Genomic DNA, 20,232 nt, shown 5'->3' on the forward strand with positions numbered 1-20,232 from the left:
ACAGGCAATCATCATGTTTGTCCTCTATATGTAACCTCATTTTACTACAAGAGGCACAGGGTCTAAAAAGCCCTTTTTTAGGAGTAGTAGCCATATTGACTACCAAAACTTGAAGAATAAAGGGATAAAAGGATAATATTCAAAGATATATGAAGAAACCTGAGCAGAGCTCAGTGGAGACTCCCTTCAGCACGACGTGCGGTAGAAAATCTGAGGGACAAGGGCTCCTTCCAGGAAGGTCAGGAGGGTGATAAGAGCTGATTGGCTACTGGCCAAAGTTTGGTCCTTTTTACATAAGGACCTAGATAGGCTACTAATGTGAGGCCTCTGGCCTAGTACTAAGTATATGTCCATGTGACATTACTATAATTATTTACCGGGGACTCCCACCCCGACGACGGGGAATGATTCAGGCATGTGAATCTATGAAAGATACCCATAATACTGGATAACAGGTTAATTTTGGGTTGCCTTGTGCCTCACCCGGACAAGGATTGCGGTTGCTGCTTTACCAAGGAGTACACCCCAGTCAACCAACAGCTTAATTTCTTACACTATCAGAATTGTGAGCTCTCAAACTTGAAGAATGCTTCGCTGTAGGAAGTCATCGCCAGAAATGTACTACATCTTTTTTCTGTGCCACCTGTTATTCTTTACAGCTTGCTGGATACTTTGTTTACCCATAGATTACTCACCTTATGAATATGCTCCAGACATAGGCCTGAATCCAGAAACCTTTTACCTAGCTACAACACGTTATTAATGCCAAATGGCACAACACTTTAGTCGCATATCTGCTTGCCCAGGATGTGATGACATCAGCACATATAAAGCACTAACTGGCATGCCAACATCATGCCCTATGACGGTGTGTGGAAAGGAAGTGTAAAAGCATCAACAGCACAGTAAGGGCCTGATTGAGGTTTGGCGGATGCAGTAACAGCACACAGGGTGTCAGAGGACTAAGTCCACCACACTGCCTTTACCCTACCTGCCAATTTGAGAAACGTCTACCAACCCCATGGGCAGGTTAGGTACCACCGTCAGGGTGTTCCATGTTGGGCAAGTTTGAGAGACTGCATCGTTAAATATGACTGCCTCCCATCAACCTTTTTCAAGGTTTATTTTTCGTTTAGTGGATGGTGAAGCACAAGAAAAAAAACAATGCCATATACCCTTAACAGGGCGGAGGTTTTTTGTGCTTCATCCGACAGACAACTCCTTCAAAGGAAGATTTACTCTGGCAGAGTACATTTTATCTGTTGGTGTAAACCTGGCAATACACCTGACTCAAAATCAGGTAGGTGGACCAAGGAGCGCTTGGTTGTGTGCCTCAAGTTGAAATCTGTAGAGCTTACTGCATAGGACATCTGTACAGGATGATGCACAGTTCCGGCTCATGCAACAAGTTAGAAATTTACTCAGAGATTATGTGTTTTGCCATCTGGTGCAAATCCATTTAGACTTTTCAGAAATTAGAATTCAAAGAGGAGCTTGGGATGGCATAAAATGGTTAAAACATCCACTGTATCTGGACTGCTGGTGTACAGATATCCTCTGATAGTCCAATTTAAAAGGGACTAGTCAGATTTCATTGGCTGGTCACAACTTGAACTATATGTGGTGGTAGCCATTATAGGGTTTAGAAACGGCTGTCCTGAAAATGAACGATACAAAGGGGGCATTGTGAGCACACTATGACCACAGGCAGGAGGATATAAGAGGTAATTCCAAATAAACTCCCCTTGAATGGCAGGCTACAACTTAGATAACACGTTGTGGTGACTATTACAGAACTCGGGTTCATGATTGCCATTGAAAAGCATTATAGTGAATAAAAGGTTTTGGGGTCATGAAAAGGAGCACATCTAAAGGATGATAATGGATTTTAGTCACAATAGTAATCATTTGTTGGTGGTGTTCTATTCATATTAGAAATTCTGGTGAGTTCTCAGGTGATTTTACTCTAAGAAATGCTGACACTGCTATTTTATGAACCAAGTTTAAAAGAAAACGGTGTGGCTCATGATGTTCTCAGAGTTTATAGAAGGTGCTCTAGAGGTATTTCCTTATTTAGGAGTGATTTTTGTCTTTAAGGGCTCTTACTTATTAAAATTGATTTGATGGCAAGAATTTTATCTGCTGTTGCTGACTTTGTCTTAAGAGTGGGGAGCAAGCCAAAGTACTCTTTAAGATTTACCAGTTTAAATGTGTCAACTGCTTTTTATGGGTGTGAGATTAGGAGGGGGGGGGGTATATTGATGCTCCTGAATTGCAGGTGGTAGAAAAAACATTTCTCACACACTTGAAAACTATACCTCAGGAGGTCTCCTGTTTCAACATACATGAATAGTTAGGACTGAGATATATTGCAGACACTTTTCCCTAACACCCCTGATTGCTTTGAATCTCAAGTTGGCTCAATCAGGAGAAAGAGCTAAATCACATGATAGTAAGAACTGTATAAATCTTAAGAGCGGACATAAGAACCCCTGGCTTAAATATGTACAGTCCATATCCATGGGACAAAACCATCCTGAAATATTTGATATTCTCGATCTTACTGTTAAAGCAGATTGGAACAGGACAAAATAGAAAGTCATGTCTCACGGTCAGGAGAAGAGAGAAATGTACAAACCTTGTGTATGTACCGTACCCATGTCTTATTGAGAACTTCTTTTTATGGAACTATACTTAACGTTGGTGAGAGTTGCGGTCGCGCCCCCAACTGCATCCAAGCCGCTCCTGGACGCACCCATGGCCCTTTCTCCTGCCTCTCCTGCAGATTCATCGGCACCGACAGCATATCCGCTGCGTCCACAACACAGACTCCCGACCCCAACCACCTAGAATGCATCCTTCTCAACACCCGCTCGGTCCACAGGCACGCCATTGACCTTTGGAACCTACTAGACACCATCTCTCCTGACGTCGCCTTCCTAACGGAAACATGGATGAACGCCTCCTCCGCCCCAGACATCGCCATCGCTATCCCTGACGACTATAAGATCACACGCAAGGACCGCACGGACCATACAGGAGGCGGAATCGCTATCGTCCATAAGAAAACAATCCGCATCTCGACCAGCTCTGACGCCAACCTCGCTAATTCCGAACACCTTCACTTCCAGATCCACATCGACCCCAAGACCACTCTCAGAGGCACCCTCCTCTACAGACCACCAGGACCCCGCGCAAAATTCAGTGAAGACATCACGGACTTCATCACCCCACACGCGCTCCCCTCTAAAGACTACATCCTTCTGGGAGACCTCAACTTCCACCTTGAAAATAGCAAAGACCGCAACACCACCACCCTCTTGGACAACCTAGCCAACCTCGGACTTAAACAACTGGTCACTTCCCCCACCCACATCGCAGGCCACACACTCGACCCCATCTTCACCTCCAGCAACCATGTCTCCTTCAGCCACACTACGAATCTCCTCTGGACTGACCACACCTGCGTTCACTTCACCTACAACAAACCGAAACCCATCGCCCACCTTCAACCAACTCTACAAAGAAACTGGAACAAAATCACCACGGAGCAGATCTCCACATCGCTCCTTCAAACCTCCCCAGCCCTCTCTTCTAACGCCAACGAAGCCGCATCTAACCTCACCCTCTGGCTTTCCAACACCGCCAACACCCTAGCACCAATGAAAAAACGTCAACACAAACTTGGTATCAAGAAGGCCTCATGGTTCAACGATGACCTCAAGAAGTCCAAGAAACTGTGCCGCTCCCTTGAAAAGGCCTGGAAAAAAGACCCATCCACCAGCAACAAGGACGCCTTCAAAAGCGCCATCCGCACTCACCACCAACTGATCCGAAAAGCCAAGAAAACAGCATTCAAAGATCGACTTGACAACAACGCCCACAATAGCAAGGAACTTTTCAACATCGTCAAGGAATTTTCCAACCCCTCGGCCAACTCCAACGACATCTCCCCCTCTCAAACCCTCTGCGATTCCCTAGCCTCTTTCTTCCACAACAAGATTGCTGACATCCACAACAACTTTGACAACCAACCCGGAAACCAACCCACCCTACCATCAGCCGACCATCTTCCCCCCGTTAACACCCTTAACGCCTGGAACCCCATCTCCACGGAGGACACCATCCGCCTGATGAATTCCATCCACTCTGGATCCCCCACAGACCCATGCCCTCACCACATCTTCAACAAAGCAGACTTCGTCATAGCTCCGCACCTCCGAGACGTCATCAACTGCTCCTTCAATTCCGCTACCTTCCCAGAAGATTGGAAACACGCTGAACTCACCGCCCTTCTGAAAAAACCAACAGCAGACCCCACCGAACTCAAAAACTACCGCCCCATCTCGCTTCTTCCATTCCCGGCCAAAGTCATCGAGAAAGCTGTCAACAACCAACTCGCCGCCTTCCTCGAAGCCAACAATTCACTCGACCCCTCACAATCTGGATTCCGAGCCAAACACAGCACTGAGACCGCCCTCATCGCAGCAACAGATGACATCCGTACTCTACTGGACAATGGAGACACAGTCGCCCTCATCCTCCTCGATCTTTCTGCAGCCTTCGACACAGTCTGCCACAGCACCCTTTTACATCGCCTCAGAAACATCGGAATCCAAGGAAAGGCACTGGAATGGATCACCTCGTTCCTCACGGGAAGAACCCAGAGAGTCCGCCTCCCACCATTCAATTCAGAGGCCTCTGAAATCATCTGCGGCGTACCACAAGGATCCTCACTCAGTCCCACCCTCTTCAACGTATACATGAGCCCCCTCGCGGCCATCGCCCGCCAACACAACCTCAACATCATCTCCTACGCGGACGACACTCAACTGATCCTATCTCTCACCAAAGACCCCAGCACCGCCAAAACTAACCTTCACGAAGGAATGAAAGAAGTCGCCGAATGGATGAAACAAAGCCGACTGAAACTGAACTCAGACAAAACAGAAGTCCTCATCTTAGGTAAATCCCCCTCTGCTTGGGACGACTCCTGGTGGCCGGAAGCCCTCGGAAATGCACCCATCCCGACAGACCACGCACGAAACCTTGGCGTCATCCTGGATTCCTCACTATCAATGAACAGACAAGTCAGCGCCGTATCCTCCTCCTGCTTCAACATTCTTCGCATGCTCAGAAAAACATTTCGCTGGATCCCCACCGAAACAAGGAAAACAGTCACCCACGCTCTGGTCACGAGCCGACTGGACTACGGAAACACCCTCTACGCAGGCACCACCGCCAAACTCCAGAAGAAACTACAACGAATCCAAAACGCCTCAGCCAGGCTCATATTAGACATCCCACGCAACGAACACATCTCTGGTCACCTTAAAGATCTCCACTGGCTACCCGTCAATAAGAGGATTACTTTCCGACTGCTCACCCACGCACACAAATCACTCTACGACATCGGACCAGACTGCCTCAACTCCCGACTGTCCTTCTACTCCCCCCCCCGCCTACTTCGATCCTCCAACCAAGCCTTCGCCACTGTACCCCACATCAACAAGACCACCATGGGAGGCAGATCCTTCTCTTACCTGGCTGCCAAAACATGGAACTCACTCCCCGCTTACCTTCGCCTCACCCAGAATCACCTAGCGTTCAGAAAGCAGCTTAAAACGTGGATATTTGACATATAATCCTCCTCCCCTTCCTAAGCGCCTTGAAACCCTCTGGGTATGTAGTGCGCTATATAAATTGTATGACTTGACTTGACTTGACTTGACTTGAGAGTCAAATAATCAGTACCTACTAACCAGGTTTAGATTACATCTGATACATTGCTTTTGGCCACTACTAGGGATAGAACAAGGTAGAAATCCTGTGTCCATGTAATTTATCTCATTTTCTGTCCAGGATAGCCTGCATTTTATGCTGTTTTGTGGGTGCTTCTATGTTTTAAGTTTTAAATAAATTGTACCTTTGTCGAAGGGCATGAACTTCACCCAGGTCAGCCTGGCACTTACCTATTTACAAATGATCGCAAATAAAAATATGTATTTTAAATGTTGCTGTTAGGAAGAGATCCATTTTGGATTTTTAAAACAGATGCGGGGCGTGGCTTGGTAGCCAACATGGCGGACGTGTTCTGAGCCAGCTCTGTCCAGCCCCACGATTATCCGACGATTATCAGGGCAATCCGGTCTCACTGAGACTGCTATTACAGTGTCTGAAGGTGACGCAGGCTCCCCCGACGACTGGAGTCCTTAACTGAGGTGTGGGCCGCCGTGGAGCAGAGATCTTGCAGAGGCGGACATGAGGCCTGGCGGGGTGCAGAGGGCCCGCGGGTGTGAGGCGGCGCAGCTGCGGCGGATTCAGGGCTGAGTGTGGTGCCGGGCCTGGCTGACGGACGCTCCGAGAGGCAGTGGGCGGTCCGGAGTGGCAGCGGGGGGCCAGCCGACTGTCCGGCGGTCTTGGGGCGGCTCTGGGCTCATGGTGGCCCTGGGCAGGGAGAGTAGGTAGGGGGCCCCGGAAAAGGGGGTCCGGGCGGGGCGGAGGCCAGTGAAGAGGGGGGGGGGTGTCAGATTGTTTGGAAGTGGAACAGAACCAGAGGCCGCCAAATCCCTGCCAGGGGCCGCCACGCAAATATGTATCCATCCTCAGAGGATTATTTTATTAAGGATATATATTGGCGTGGTGGCCCCTGGGGTTTGGTGGCCCTGTGCAGGTGCACAGTTTGCACATGCCTAAGGCCGCCCCTGCCCGGAGGGAGCCTGGAGTCTCGGACGGGTGAGCTGCGGTGCGGCGGGGAGGCCCGGCGGTCAAATCGGACCGCAGCGGTGAGGAGGAGTGCCTGGAGCGATTCGGGACAGCTTTTCAGGATGTCGGAGGAAGACGACGAGGTGAGAGGGAACAGGCGGCCGGCAGGAGGGGCGGCAGGCCTGTACTCCAGAGAGCTGCTCTCCGCTGGTGTAGTGGTGGGGATCAGCGGCACTGTCGGGCCGTGTGTGGGGCCCTCGGGGGTATTGGTTGGCTGCTTCGCCCCCCGTACTCCCCCCCCCCCCCCCCCCCTCGCCTCCGGTGCATTGTGGCCAACTGGGGGTCCGGTGGCGGCAGCAGCGGAGCGGAGGCCCCCCCGGCTCATCTCCTAGGCCTCAGTGGCGGTTGGAGGCTCGGTCGGGCTGAGCGAGGGTCTCTGTGACTGGGGCAGGTTGCACAGCCCCTCTCTGTGTGCATGTGCCGTCTCCGCTAGGCCTTTGTGTGGGAGCTTGGTGCGCCCCCGTCCCCCCCCCTACGGACTGTGTTGGTGGCAAAGTGGCAGGTACAGCCAGAGGCACCATCCCCAGAGACATTGCCCCAGGCCTCTTAAACTCCTTCCTGACCGAAAGGGAACAGAGAGTTATGCTTGGGAACCACCTCTCCCCTGCCAAGTCATTGCAGTGTGGGGTGCCACAAGGGTCGGCCTTGAGCCCGACCCTGTTTAACATATATGTGGCCCCCCTTGCAAGACTGGTTAAATCTCAGGGGATGGAGGTGGTATCCTACGCAGATGATACCCAGATTATGGTATCACTAGCCCACACCTCGGTTAGCACAGCTGCCGCTAGTTTCAGGGTTTGCATGCAGTATGTGGCAGACTGGATGACTATAAATTCCCTCAAACTAAACGGCGAAAAAACGGAGGTGTTGGTTTTTGGGAAGTGTCAAAATCTGTGGTCGAGCGAGTGGTGGCCTTCTTCTCTTGGCATCTGCCCCACTCCCTCCCCTTCCGCCAGAAATCTTGGAGTATTATTTGACACCTCGCTCTCTATGTCCCTGCAAGTCAACAGGACCGTGGCCACCTGCTGGGGCGTGATCAGGACGCTCAATAAAATCCGCGGTTACCTTTCCCCCCAGGCGCGTAAACAGGTTGCAGTCGCCCTGGTTGGCTCAAGGCTGGATTACTGCAACTCCCTGTACATGGAAGCCAATAAAGGCCTGATACATCGTCTGCAGATTCTCCAGAACGCTGCAGCACGCTTTGTTTTGGATCTCCCGAAAGCATCTTCAGCCACCTTAGCCAGGAAGGAGCTTCACTGGCTCCCGGTGCAGCACAGAATTGCTTTTAAAATTCTCTGTCTGACCCACATAGCATTGAAGGATGGTCCTGCCAGTGCTATCGGATCTCTTCTTATGCGTTATGTCCCCACAAGAAACCTCCGATCTGCGGGACTCTGTCAACTGGTTGTTCCTCGTTTCAAACTTGCCAGATGGGGCGCCAGAGCTTTTTCCGTGGTTGCTCCGCAGCTGTGGAACTCCATTCCCACAGAAATAAAAACGCTCCCGACCATCGACTCTTTCAAAAAGGCTCTCAAAACCTACTTTTTAAGAGGGCCTACCCATGAGCAAATAGGACTTAGTAGTTTTGCTAGCTTCTGCATCTGATTTGACTAGGCGCCATGACGCCCATTGGGCTTAGTACGCGCATCTACAAAAATTGTTTCATTCATTCATTCATTCAGGCCTGGTGGGGCCTATGGCGCAGCAGTGAGGGCAGGACATCGGCGTCATCGTCAGGCCGAGAGGCTGGGCCCTGGAGGTTGGGTTGCTGGCCCGCATCTGATTCCACACTCCTGGACATGCAACTGGCCCTCTGTGATTGCTGGGGTCCGTGGGGCTGGCCGTAGGCGTGTGGATGGAGCTCGGCCTTGCCCGTGGGCCGGTGGGGACGGCGTGAGGAACCTGCCGGGTAGCACGGGCCGGCTGGCGAACCCAGGTGGAAGTGGGGCCCCTGGGTGAGACTGTGGTTGGGTCCAGTCCGGAGGGGTGGCAGTGACCAGTCTTGGGGAGTCGCAAGGTGTGAGTTGGATCGGGCCTGTGGGTCTGCGGAATGGCCATGACCAGAGACAAAGGAGGCCGCAGCTCGACTAAACAAGGGCCTATCGATAAGTTTACTGGCCCGGGGCAGGGCCTTGAGCATCTGGGGGTCAACCAGGAGGGGCGCCAGACAATGCGGCCCTCACGGTCGCCATCACCCAGTCCAGGGACATGCTGGATGCAAAGATAGGGGCAGTAGGAGCGGATGTTATGTTGCTGCGACAGGACCTGCGCAACGCAGTGTCCCGTATCACTGAGGCCGAGACCCGCATCTCAGGAGTGGAGGATGACGTCACGGAACTGAAGCTGAAGGTGGCTGCAATGGAAACCGTCCAAAGGGGCCTCGTACTCAGAGCGGAAGACGCGGAAGGATGGGCCGACGCAATAATCTCCGCTTTGTTGGGTTCCCAGAAGGTTGCGAGGAGGGGAACATGGAGCGCTTCCTCACCACTTGGCTGGAGCGGGCCCATCGTGCACTCATGCAGAAACCTCCGGTGGGGGCCCTCCCGCGTCCTGTCATCGCCAAGCTACTGAACTATATGGACAGAGACACGATTTTGAAACAGGCCCAGGCCAAAGAACCCTTGCTATAGAACAATGCCTGTATCCTGATTTTTCCCCGACTACACGCAACAAGTTCAGCAGCAGCGCCAATTGTTCATGGCAGCTAAGGCACGGCTGAGAGCTTAAACTTCCATACGCCCTGCTGTTCCCTGCTCGCCTTCGGGTGGTCTTTCAATCGCGCACCCACTTTTTTGAAAGCCCAGAGGAGGTCTTTCGATGGACGGATGAGACAGTGAGGGTGAGGCCTCATACCCCACCGGGAAGAGAATCGGACTCCTCTGTGAGTGATGCGGCTCGGGTGGGGGGGGTCCCCGTGGTCGGCAGCAGAGCAATGATAGACGGGCAAGGTCCAGGCAGCGCTCGCAGTCCAGCAGTGAGGCCTCCTGAAGGGGGCCAGCCCTGGGTGAACAGACATTGGAGCCATAGCGGGGACGCCGGTGTTGCGAGGCAGAACTTCACTTGAAAGATACCGGATTGTACTGAACTGGGCTTGTGTTACCGTCAGGAGTGAACTGGCGGGAGCCCTGTCGAATGGGCTGTGAGTTGGGGATCCATTGGGTGCGGCGGAACCCATCCCCCTGTTGGGGACTGGGGATCAGCCCCTCCGCGACAGATACTTCAGAGTTTGGGTTGAGGTATGGGGATGTTTTGGTTTTCAGGTCGCACTTTCATCACAGGCCCGACACCGGCCACACACACACCACCGAGGCTTAGCATTCATGTTACACGGCAAGGGATTCCCCAATGGCTAATACGTCCGTGGGCGGGCATGGAATGCAGGGTGGTCTTCGTATTCTAAGTTGTAACGTCCGAGAGGCGTTAGACAAGGTCAAGCGGGGGGCAATACTCCAGCACGCGAAGCGATCGCGGGCAGATGTTCTTCTGTTACAAGAGACGCACCTCATGGGCACGAAGGCCTTATGCTTGCAACGCTATGGATTCCAACAGGTCTTTCACGCAGGCTTCTTCAGGGGGTCACGGGGAGTGGCCATACTGGTGCATCGAAGGGTCCCATACACACATGAATAGCAGTGGTCCGATTTGCAGCGGCGCTACTTGTTTATCCGGGGCAGGATTGGCGGGGGAACCCCTGATTTTGGGTAGCGTGTACGCTCCACCCCCGCTACAATGGAATCTAATTAAACGGCTGTGGTCACTGTGGGCGGATATGCCCGATGTCATGTCAGTGGTGGGTGGGGACTGGAACGATGTCATGCAGATAGTACAGGACAGGTCGGGGACCGGAGACGGTGTTAGATGGGGTCTGCCAACGAAAATGCATGCATTCGTGATGGGAATGGATTGAGTCGACACATGGCGCCTACCTTTCGGCAGTTCATAAATCCTTCTCTAGGTTAGATTATATATTTGTCGCTGGGTAGGGTGGTGGAGGCGGGGATACTGCTTCGAGGTCTCTCGGACCACTCCCCAATATATATATATATAGAGCTAGACACTGGGAGGAGAAGGCCGCCATTCCGGTGGCACCTAGTGGTGTGGAATCTTCAAAACGAGGAATATACAGCCCATATGGGGGAATCCATCGCCCAGTACCTGACAGAGAATGTGGGAACCATGTCTAGTGCGGCCATGCTGTGGGAGGTGCTAAAGCCCACTCTGCGGGGGGTGGATATATCCTGGTGCGCAGCGGCTGATAGGCAGCGTAGGGAGGAACTGACCTGCGCAGAGACAAACAGAGAGACTTGAGAGGCAGAATCATGAGTCGGGGAGTGATCTGGGAGTGAGGCAATTGCTTCTGGCCCGACAGGAAAGGAGGAGGCGCATCAGGCCTGGCTGGCTGCGCGCAGTAGGGTGTACCAATGGGGGGGACAAATCGGGGAAAATGTTGCACCGCCTGTGCCAGGGCACCTTCCATGCTCAGGCCCTACCGGGACTATTGGATCCAGCGGGAGACCCGATAACTGATCCCCCAGCCATAGCGGAGAGCTTTGCGAAGTATTTCGCCGATCTCTATGCCCCCCGGTAGTGCCTGGAGGCTGCCACAGTTGAAAAATTAATTACAGATTACCTCCCAAGGCGCTTTCGGATGAGCAGCGGGACCAGTTGGAGGTCCCCCTTTCGGATGAGGACCTGGGAGCGGCCCTGGGAGAACTGAATCCCGGGAAGGCGCCTGTACCCAATGGGTTTCCGAATGAGTTTTTTTGTCGATATAATTTGCAGCTGACCCGCCATTACCGGGCTGTGGTGGAGGAGGCGCGGGCCAGGGGGTGCTTCCCCCAGATTGGAGGCACGCAGAGGTGGTTGTGTTCCACAAGCCCGGGCGGCCATCAGAGTGTCATGCGTCCTACCGCCCCATTTCCCTCTAATGTGGAGGCCAAGATTCTGGCAAAGGCACTGGCCAATCAGCTGCTGCCACACACAGCATCGCTGGTACACCCAGACCAGGCGGGATTTATGCCCCAGCGGGCTACCCGACACAATATCAGAAGGGCGCAGGTGGCGGTTGCGGCAACTCAGCAACTAGGGGAGCCGGCAGCTTTACTTTTGGCTGATATGGATAGGGCGTTTGATTCCCTGAGCTGGGTCTACCTGTTTGCCCTGCTGCCTAGGCTCAACCTGGGCCCGCGATTCCTTTCTTATGTGAAACTATTGTAGACTGGCCTAACAGCGCGGCCTCCTCCACCTTTGCGATTCAGAGGGGCACGCGGCAGGGCTGTCCCCGGTCGCCATACCGGTTTGCCCTAGCTATGGAGCCCCTGGCGGCTTGGGTGCGCATGGACCCACAGGTGCATGGGTTTGAGTGGGCCACGGGCCTCTCCGATAGAATTGGGTTGTACACGGACGACGTTTTCTTCTTCTTGACGGCTGTGGACAAGACGGTGCCACGGCTTCTACTTATCATGCAGCTTTTTGGGGAGAAGTCGGGTCTCTATATGAACCCCCGCAAATCCACGCTATGGGTTCTTGGCGGGCAGACGAGGGTGGGCTCATGGTCGTCCAAGGTTCAGTCGGCAGCGGGTGGATTTAAATACCTGGGGGTAGTGCTCTCTGAGGTACCAACAGTGGCCTGGGAGCGTAATGTGGCACCTGTGTGGTGGCGGGTGCGGGCGGATATCAAGTTCTTGTCTCGAATGCCCTTGACGCTGTTCTGCAGATCAGCAATTTTTAAAATGGTAGCGCTCCCCCGACTTCTGTACCAGCTGCAGAATAATCCGTATCCGATCCCAGCTAGATGGTTCCGAATGTTGAACTCCGTGTTAGGACAGTTTCTGTGGGAGGGCGGGTGGGTTCGGGTGGCAATGCGTACTTGTTTCCGCTTGACTTATTGTGGGGGGTTGGCATCCCCGGATCTCCTCTCATACTATCAGGCTTCGCACCTGTTGGTCCTCAACGATTGGTGGTATGGGGACAGAGAGGACCCGGCGTATGCGCTGGAGCGCTGTCTTATGGGCCAGCACACGCTACACACAATACTGTACTCAGCAAGGCAGCGTAGTGCACTGCCGCCGGCTACAAGGGTGGTTTTCAAGATTTGGAGGCAGGCGCTGCGACGCATGGGCTGGTGGGGCTTTTTGACCCGGGAGACCCCCTTGTGGAACAACAAGCGGCTGCCCCAGTTGGCGGCCCTTCCGGATTTAGGGGGTGGGATGCCATTGGTATTTCCACATGGGGCGATGTAGTGGCCGATACAACGCTCAAATCATTTCGGGTTCTCTAAGAGGAGTTTCATCTGCATCAGACACAGTTTTATCAGTATCTGCAGCTGCGGCATGCACTATCCCCTAGTCTGCAGGGTCTGGAGTCCGTCCCTGAGTTCAGTCCCATCAAGGCTAAACTCTTTATGGGGGATTTAGGGGAAAAGAAGATTTCTTGTATACATCAAACCCTGGTAATACATTCCTCCTCCACACTTCGGAAGCTCCGAGGGGACTGGGAGGCGGATGTGGGCGGGCTGAAATAAGAGGACTGGGTAGAGGACCTGGCAGCCCCAAGGGGGGGCGGCTATTGTGATGCGACTTCGACTAGTTCAATTTAAATACCTCCACAGGGTCTACTTTACTAGGACGCGCTTATGCGGGCGGGGATGATCTCCTCACCGGTATGTCTGCGTTGTGACCAGGCGGAGGGTACGTTTATCCACACAGTTTGGCAATGCACATCATTGGATCGTTTCTGGAGGGGGGTCTTTGCTTGCCTCTCAGAGGTCCTGGGCTGGGAGCTTACCCACACACCACAGCTGGCACTCTTACATGTCATGGAGGGGGTGGGGGGCAATATCTACAAACGATACCTTTTGCTCTTGGGTCTTACCCTGGCAAAGCGGGACATTGCTAAAGCCTGGAAGGCAACGAGGGCTACATCAATGGCAGCTTGGAAAAACGGCCTCAATTTTTGCATGGGCCTGGAGCAGCCCTTTTTTGTGGCCAGGGGGTGCCCACACAAGCATTATAAAATTTGGAACCGGAGGGTGGAGTATCGTGGTCTGTGGTTGGAACCCCCTGCGATGGAAGAGCCCTTGTTGCCAGCTTAAGTAGTGAATCTCATATAGATCTTGAGGGTTGGAATAAAGGGGGTGGTGGATGGGAATTGGGATTTTTTTTAGTATTTTGTTGTGCATAATTGTGGACATGGTGATGTGGACTTGTGCAACCGTGGGGGGAAGTTGGGGATGGGGTGTGTTACTTTTTTATGCTCCAATATACGGAGCTGTTGCTTACGGGGGGGATGAAAGACTACAAAACAAAAGTAGTTTGCTGTTTTAGATGTATTAGAAATTCTTTGGCAGTTGACTCTGGCGTGCAGGGGGCGCTGCACGATATATGCAACCTGACTAATAAAATCTGTTTTTTTAAAAAAACACAGATGTGGCTTTCTTATTTTATAATACGATAATTTACGGTTTGACTGAAACTAATGTGAAGATCTTGAACGAGCCATAGGTTTTCTTTCAAAAGTCCAAGGTCCACATCTGTAATGGAAGAAAGTTTACTTAACACAGACCTGGAAAGACTTGCTTGGAATGGTCACTTCCCAAAAACTATGAGAACACAGAAGCATTTACCAGTCTTGGCAGTTAATTGCATCGCCATATCCTGGGGTATCAACAACTGTCAGGCGCAGCTTCACTCCACGCTCTTCAATCTCAACCGTTGAGGCTTCAATCTCTACAGTCCTTTCAATTTTATCTAGAAGAAAAGAAAGGATCAGGTTTGACAGGGCCAAATTCTGGCTACCTGTTGTAAAGGAATCTATCATAACTTTACTGTACATTTTAGACATATTAAAAAACAAAAATGTTAGTTAGTAGGGACAGTCTTATGATAACATTGAGTAGACTAATCTCTCAACGCGATGGCCCTCATTGCACGGATATTTAACTATCAGGACAGGGACTGCATGCTTAAAATGGCCTGGGAGGCAAGGAAGTTGAAGTATGAGAACCACAGCATCGCCATTTTCCCCAGGCTTTACCAGGAAAGTACAAGAGCAGAGGTAATCATTAGTGGAAGTGAACCAAATCTTCGATCCATGAGGCTGTCAACAATTTACTGTTTAGGGCACAGCTCAGTAGTAGCACAGGGAAAAACAAATATATTTGAGAAACCAGAGGAGGCATGGCCCTGAATAGAACAATGGGACAAGGTACCAAAGGAAGAGCGTGGCTCTTTGAGGACTGGACGTGGTAGATACACAGAGAGACCAAGAGGTGCACACTGGAGTGTCTCCCAGGGGAGAGACAAAGAGGTGCACACTGGAGTGTCTCCCAGGGACAGTCTTTAGCAGGAGATGCTACGGACTCCCGAATCAAGGTGCAGGAGGACGGCACGCTGGTGGAGGTGCAGATGGATGGTGATGGCCCGATAAACATCTAGAACAGTGGAGAGGAGGGCGTGATTCCAACTCAGTCTGGGTCTACAGAGCCATGATCAGAGTGATGTTGTGGTCCAGATCTTGGGGTGGCTTCCTGGCCTTGGTCCCGGTATGCAAGTACATTTGAAGTGGGAGGGGGACATGCCATAAGACAGCCACAAAAGACTCCAATACAGCAGGTGACTGGGTGTCTCACCCTAACAAACTGTTGTGTCTCATTGAACGATATGAGCACTGACTATTCTGTAGGGATCCACTTAGGGCACAGTTGGAACAGCAGGAGCAAGACCTTGTGTGGATCCTCACCCCCTCCAGAGTGTGGAGAATACCGGATTGACTCGCCCTTGAATTGTAGGGGGTATAGATTAGTTAACTGTGTATGGGTTAGGGACTGATCACTGGGACAGCATACCAGACAGTTAAGAGAGATGGGGTCATCGTTTCTCATAATGGTGGCAATCGAGACAGGTATGTTTATTCTTGTCGAACAAGTGTGTGGGGTTGGGAGGGGCGATTTTGTTAATGTTACAGTACATGTCATGCTATGGAAAGTGTGAACCACACATGCAAGGATGCAATCAGGTCAAAGAGTGAAGGTCAGCACCTGAGAAGGTGCAACCACGAGTTATGGGTGGGGTAATGTTTGCATGCATGGCACGGACTTATAAGACTGTTAGGTGGAACGTTCAGGCCTGGGCAGCTCTGTAAAGAGATCTAGGTTTTACTCGTAAGGTGAATCTGGGTGAGCATTGCATGCCTACAGGAGGCGCACCTCACAGAAGCGGAGACAGACAAACTGAAGAAAAGATGGAGTGGGCAATTGATCAAGTTTACGTTTTCCTCATACGCTGCATGGAGTGGCAGTCTTTCACAGGATCTACGCAGAGGCAGGCACGCAGGGTCGATACATCTTGGTGCAGGGGGTGTTGGATGGAGAGGATGTAACTATCTTGCATGTCTATGTACCCAATACCGATTACAGGGGTTTCTTTCAGCACATGCAGTCCCTAGTGATGGATAACATGGTTGATTGTTGTGGGTGGAAGATTTTAACTGTCTTATAGACGCACATTTGGACAGGGGACAAGAGACCCCCCCCAGGGCATTCGCTAAACTAGGGATGGACAAATACTGGAGAATGCAGACGGACGTACTTACAGATGCTACATTTAGACAGGCCGTGGGGGAAAAGATCACTGAATACCAAAAAAAACACACCTGGGGCGTTTCCTTAACAGATATTGTCAAATGACCTAAAAGGGAGAAAAATACACTGGAGTTTCCTACAGTTGGCACTGGTGTTGGCCAGACAGAGGTTGACCATAGGGTGGTTGGGTGTCAGAGGCCCCTCCATCACGCTGTGGTGCAGGGATGTGGATGAGTGGGTGACTGCCAAGGAGGTACACATGAAACTCACCTGCAGGGACAAAAATTTGGAGAAGAACCTAGAAGCCAGGGCCAAATTGATGGAGAACATGCACAGAGACTGGGAAGGGGACGAGGAACGGAATACGCAAATGCAATCCCAGTGCATGGAGCCATCTGCCAAATGGGATCGCACAATACTGACCGGGGAGTGGAAGATGGAGGTGGATGACACCTAGTATCACAGTGCATAGTGGGACCAGGAGAAGTGGTGGGGAGGGAGGTAATAAAGGGGGCAGGCAAGCCAGCTAGTGGGCATACACCCCTGGGGGCTACTTACTACTGCATTGGAAGCATGGAGAGGACAAACAACTGATGGAGTGGACAAAAGGAGATCGACCCATGACTGTTCCTTGAAATGTATCAATATTATTGATGTTGAAAAAGTGATGCAAAACGACTGTACCACTACATGTTCTAGTTCTTGTATAGATTACTGCTTTTTTTCTTATTATGCGATTGTGAATTCGGTATAAATGTGCGTCACTGATGTGTTTTCTACTATGCCCCATTGTTCAACACACTGTTAATTGAAATCTAATAAAACGAGTTAAAAAAAAGTTATAAAAAAAAAAAGCTTGTGAGAACAGAATGGGAATTTGTTGTTGTGAATGGTGACAAATGGGTCATAATGCTCTGAACCCCCAGTCATGAAACACTAGAATTCGTCAGACATCTAGCTCCCACTTGTATCACTCGGAGGAGTCTTTGTTGAGTCCCTCTACCAAGCTGCTGTCCTGACCTGGCATGTGTTCAACAAAAATGTTCCTTTTGCCAGCGCAGTGTCTTAATTACTGTGCTTCCCGAGAGAGGAATATTAATATGGTACCTTCTTTTTATTCAATGTTAAACAGACAGACACGTTACTTACCTTTTGTAATGCCTTATCTGGTAGAGACATGATCTAGCCGCAGATTCCTTACCTGTGAATTTCCATGAGTCAGGCTGGACCCGAAAGATTTCCTAGCAGTACCCCTGCGCACTGACAGGTGGCATCGGGTGACTCCGTGTGATGTCGTAGGCGTCAAGATAGTCCCAGTGACAGCCGCGTCGTCTATATAGGCACCACCTTGGCATGCGGACGTCAGTACTTTTCATGAATTTTCACACCAGAGGCGTGGAGCCATGAAGTTAACCGACAGTGGTGTGTTAAAACAACCAAAACAACCAGGGCCCTGAAGGGGAAAAGCAGTAACAGGTCCGCAGTGCGGGGAGGATGGGTGGAGCGGTAAGGAATCTGCAGCTGGATCAGGTCTCTACCAGATAAGGCGTTAATGGCAGTAAGTAACTTGTTCATCTGATAGAGACATCTAGCCGCAGATTTCTTACCTGTGAACAGATACCCAAGCAATACAATACCTGGATGAGGGACTGCAGAAAAGTTAAAACCAGAAAGTCCTGTAGGAACTAACTGCCAAAGCTCTGAGACCTTCAGGAGGCGGTTTCTTTGCTAGAGAGTAACAGATCTTAATGCTGAGGATAACCCATCTGGAAATAGCCCTCTTTTGTACAGCACAGCCTTTCTTTGCTCCAACGTACCCCACAAAGACTTGGTCATACTCCCATGACTCTTTAGTTCGGTCAAGATTGAACAATAATGCTCTTTTTGGCTCCAAACAATTAAATTGTTCTTCCTTAGAAGCATGCCGAGGGCATCGAAGGTGGGCAAGGTGATTGATTGCCCTAGATGGAAAGGTATCACTACTTTCCATCTAGGGCAATTTATCACCTATCGGCCATTTTTTCAGACAAGGTAGTGCTCCGTACTAAGGCTTCATTTTTGCCTTAGGTATAGCTACTTAAGGCAAAAATTAAGCCTTAGTACGGAGCACTACCTTGTCTGAAAAAATGGCCGATTAAGGAGGCAGAGGGAAAAAAAGCCTGCAATTCGCTCACCCTTCTGGCAGAAGGTATGGCGACTAAAATGACTGCCTTTATGGTGAGCAGCCTGCAGGGGCAATTTTGCCGCACCTCGAAAGGTGCACACATCAGCTAAATGAGGACCAAGTAAAAGTCCCACTGAGGCATGATAAAAAAAAAGGGGGAAGGGGGGAAACAAATATGTAAGCCCCTTCAGAAATCCATGTACAATAGGGGACCTGAATAATGATGGATGGTCTGGCAACCGTAGAAAAGCAGAAAGGGTCTAAAGGTAACCCTTCAAAGTGCCCAGGTCAGAGCCCTGCTGGGCAAGAGAGGATGAAAAGGAGAATGTCAGCAAGGGAGGCAGACCATTCTGTCCAATATTTACAAAACATTTGCCATCAGCATGTGTTTATCGACTTAGTAGAGGGCAGCCTGGCTACCAGAATATATTTGCAAACTTCGGGAGGAAGGTCGAATAGTGTCAACTGTCGCCGCTCAGACTCCAAGCAAGGAGGCGGGGGGTTGACAGGTTTGGGTGGAAGAAACTCCCCTGTGCTGCGAAATAAGATCCTCCAGAAGGGGCAGCCTGTTCGGCGGATGGATGCTCATTTGTATAAGATCGGGATACCAAACTCTCCGTGCCCAGTCCGGAGCCACAAAAATTGTGCCTGGTCACTTCTGATCTTCTTGAGCACTCGAGAAGAGTGGTATTATTGGAAAGAAGACCTGAGCTCCACTCAAGACGAAAAGCATCTCCAAGCAAGAGCCGCCTTGGAAACTCCAACACTCGAAACTGTTGACATTGTGCATTCTCGGCAGAGGTGAACAGATCTAACCAATGCTCTCCCTACCGCTGAAAGAGTCCTTGCACCACCTCTGGATGGAGATGCCACTCATGATCTGCTAGGCACAGACGGCGGAGTTCATCCACCCTGGCATTTCAGGGAACCGCACATGTGTTGAACCACAAGGGATAGGCCCTGTTGTTCCAGCCAAGTCCAGAGACACAGAGCCTCCTGACAAGAGGGTCCACAATCCCACACTCCCTTGTTTGTTACAGTACCACATGGAGGTGGTGTTGTCCATGAACTCCAGAACAAGCCTTCCCTTAAAGATGACAAGAAGACTTTCAGTGCCAATCGGATCGCACAAAGCTCCAACAGTTTAATGTGGAGCCCGGCTTCCGCCGGAGAGCAGAGTCCTCTGATCTTCACCTCTCCCGGATGGCCGCCCCATCCCAGGAGTGACACATCTGTCACCACTGAGATCTGGGTGGGGAAGGGAGAGGTCTGCCCATGACCCATTCTTGGCTTGTCAGCCACCACTGCACTCTGTTCCCTCTGAGATCTGGACCAGGTGTGTAAGATTTCCCCGATGCTGCAACCACTGGAACTTCAGATCCCACTACAGAGCCCGCATGTGCCATCTGGGATGATTCACCAGCAGAATGCAAGAGGACATGAGGCCCAGCAGCCTCAGTGTCCTGCTCACTGAAATACAGGATAGAGGATGGAAACATCAGTATTCTAGCCTGAATTTCCTGAACTCGCCGTTCAGGAGGATAGGCCTAAACTACACGGTGTCTAAAATGGCTCTGAAGAAAGTGATCATCTCAGAAGGGGTCAGGCTTAACTTTGGCATGTTGATAGTGACCCTCAGCGAAGGCAGGAGGTTTGCTGTAGTCTGGAAGTGGGAGATAGGGGAAGACTGGAACCCCTGATCACCTCTCCGCAGATGAGCTGC

General features: G+C 51.1%; 1 protein-coding gene across 6 annotated transcripts in view; it reads right to left on the reverse strand.

Moving 5' to 3' along the window:
* The window catches only part of SEPTIN2 (septin 2), an 806,446-nt gene that overhangs the window by 510,539 nt on the left and 275,675 nt on the right, over positions 1–20,232 (reverse strand). For all 6 annotated transcript variants that reach the window (XM_078665713.1, XM_078665712.1, XM_078665715.1 and 3 more), the window contains exon 5: positions 14,390–14,513. In XM_078665713.1, coding sequence (XP_078521839.1) covers positions 14,390–14,513 — 124 coding nt within the window. The remainder of the gene's footprint in view (positions 1–14,389; positions 14,514–20,232) is intronic.

This window comes from Lissotriton helveticus, chromosome 11 (genome assembly GCF_964261635.1).
Source record: "Lissotriton helveticus chromosome 11, aLisHel1.1, whole genome shotgun sequence".
NCBI lineage: Eukaryota > Metazoa > Chordata > Amphibia > Caudata > Salamandridae > Lissotriton > Lissotriton helveticus.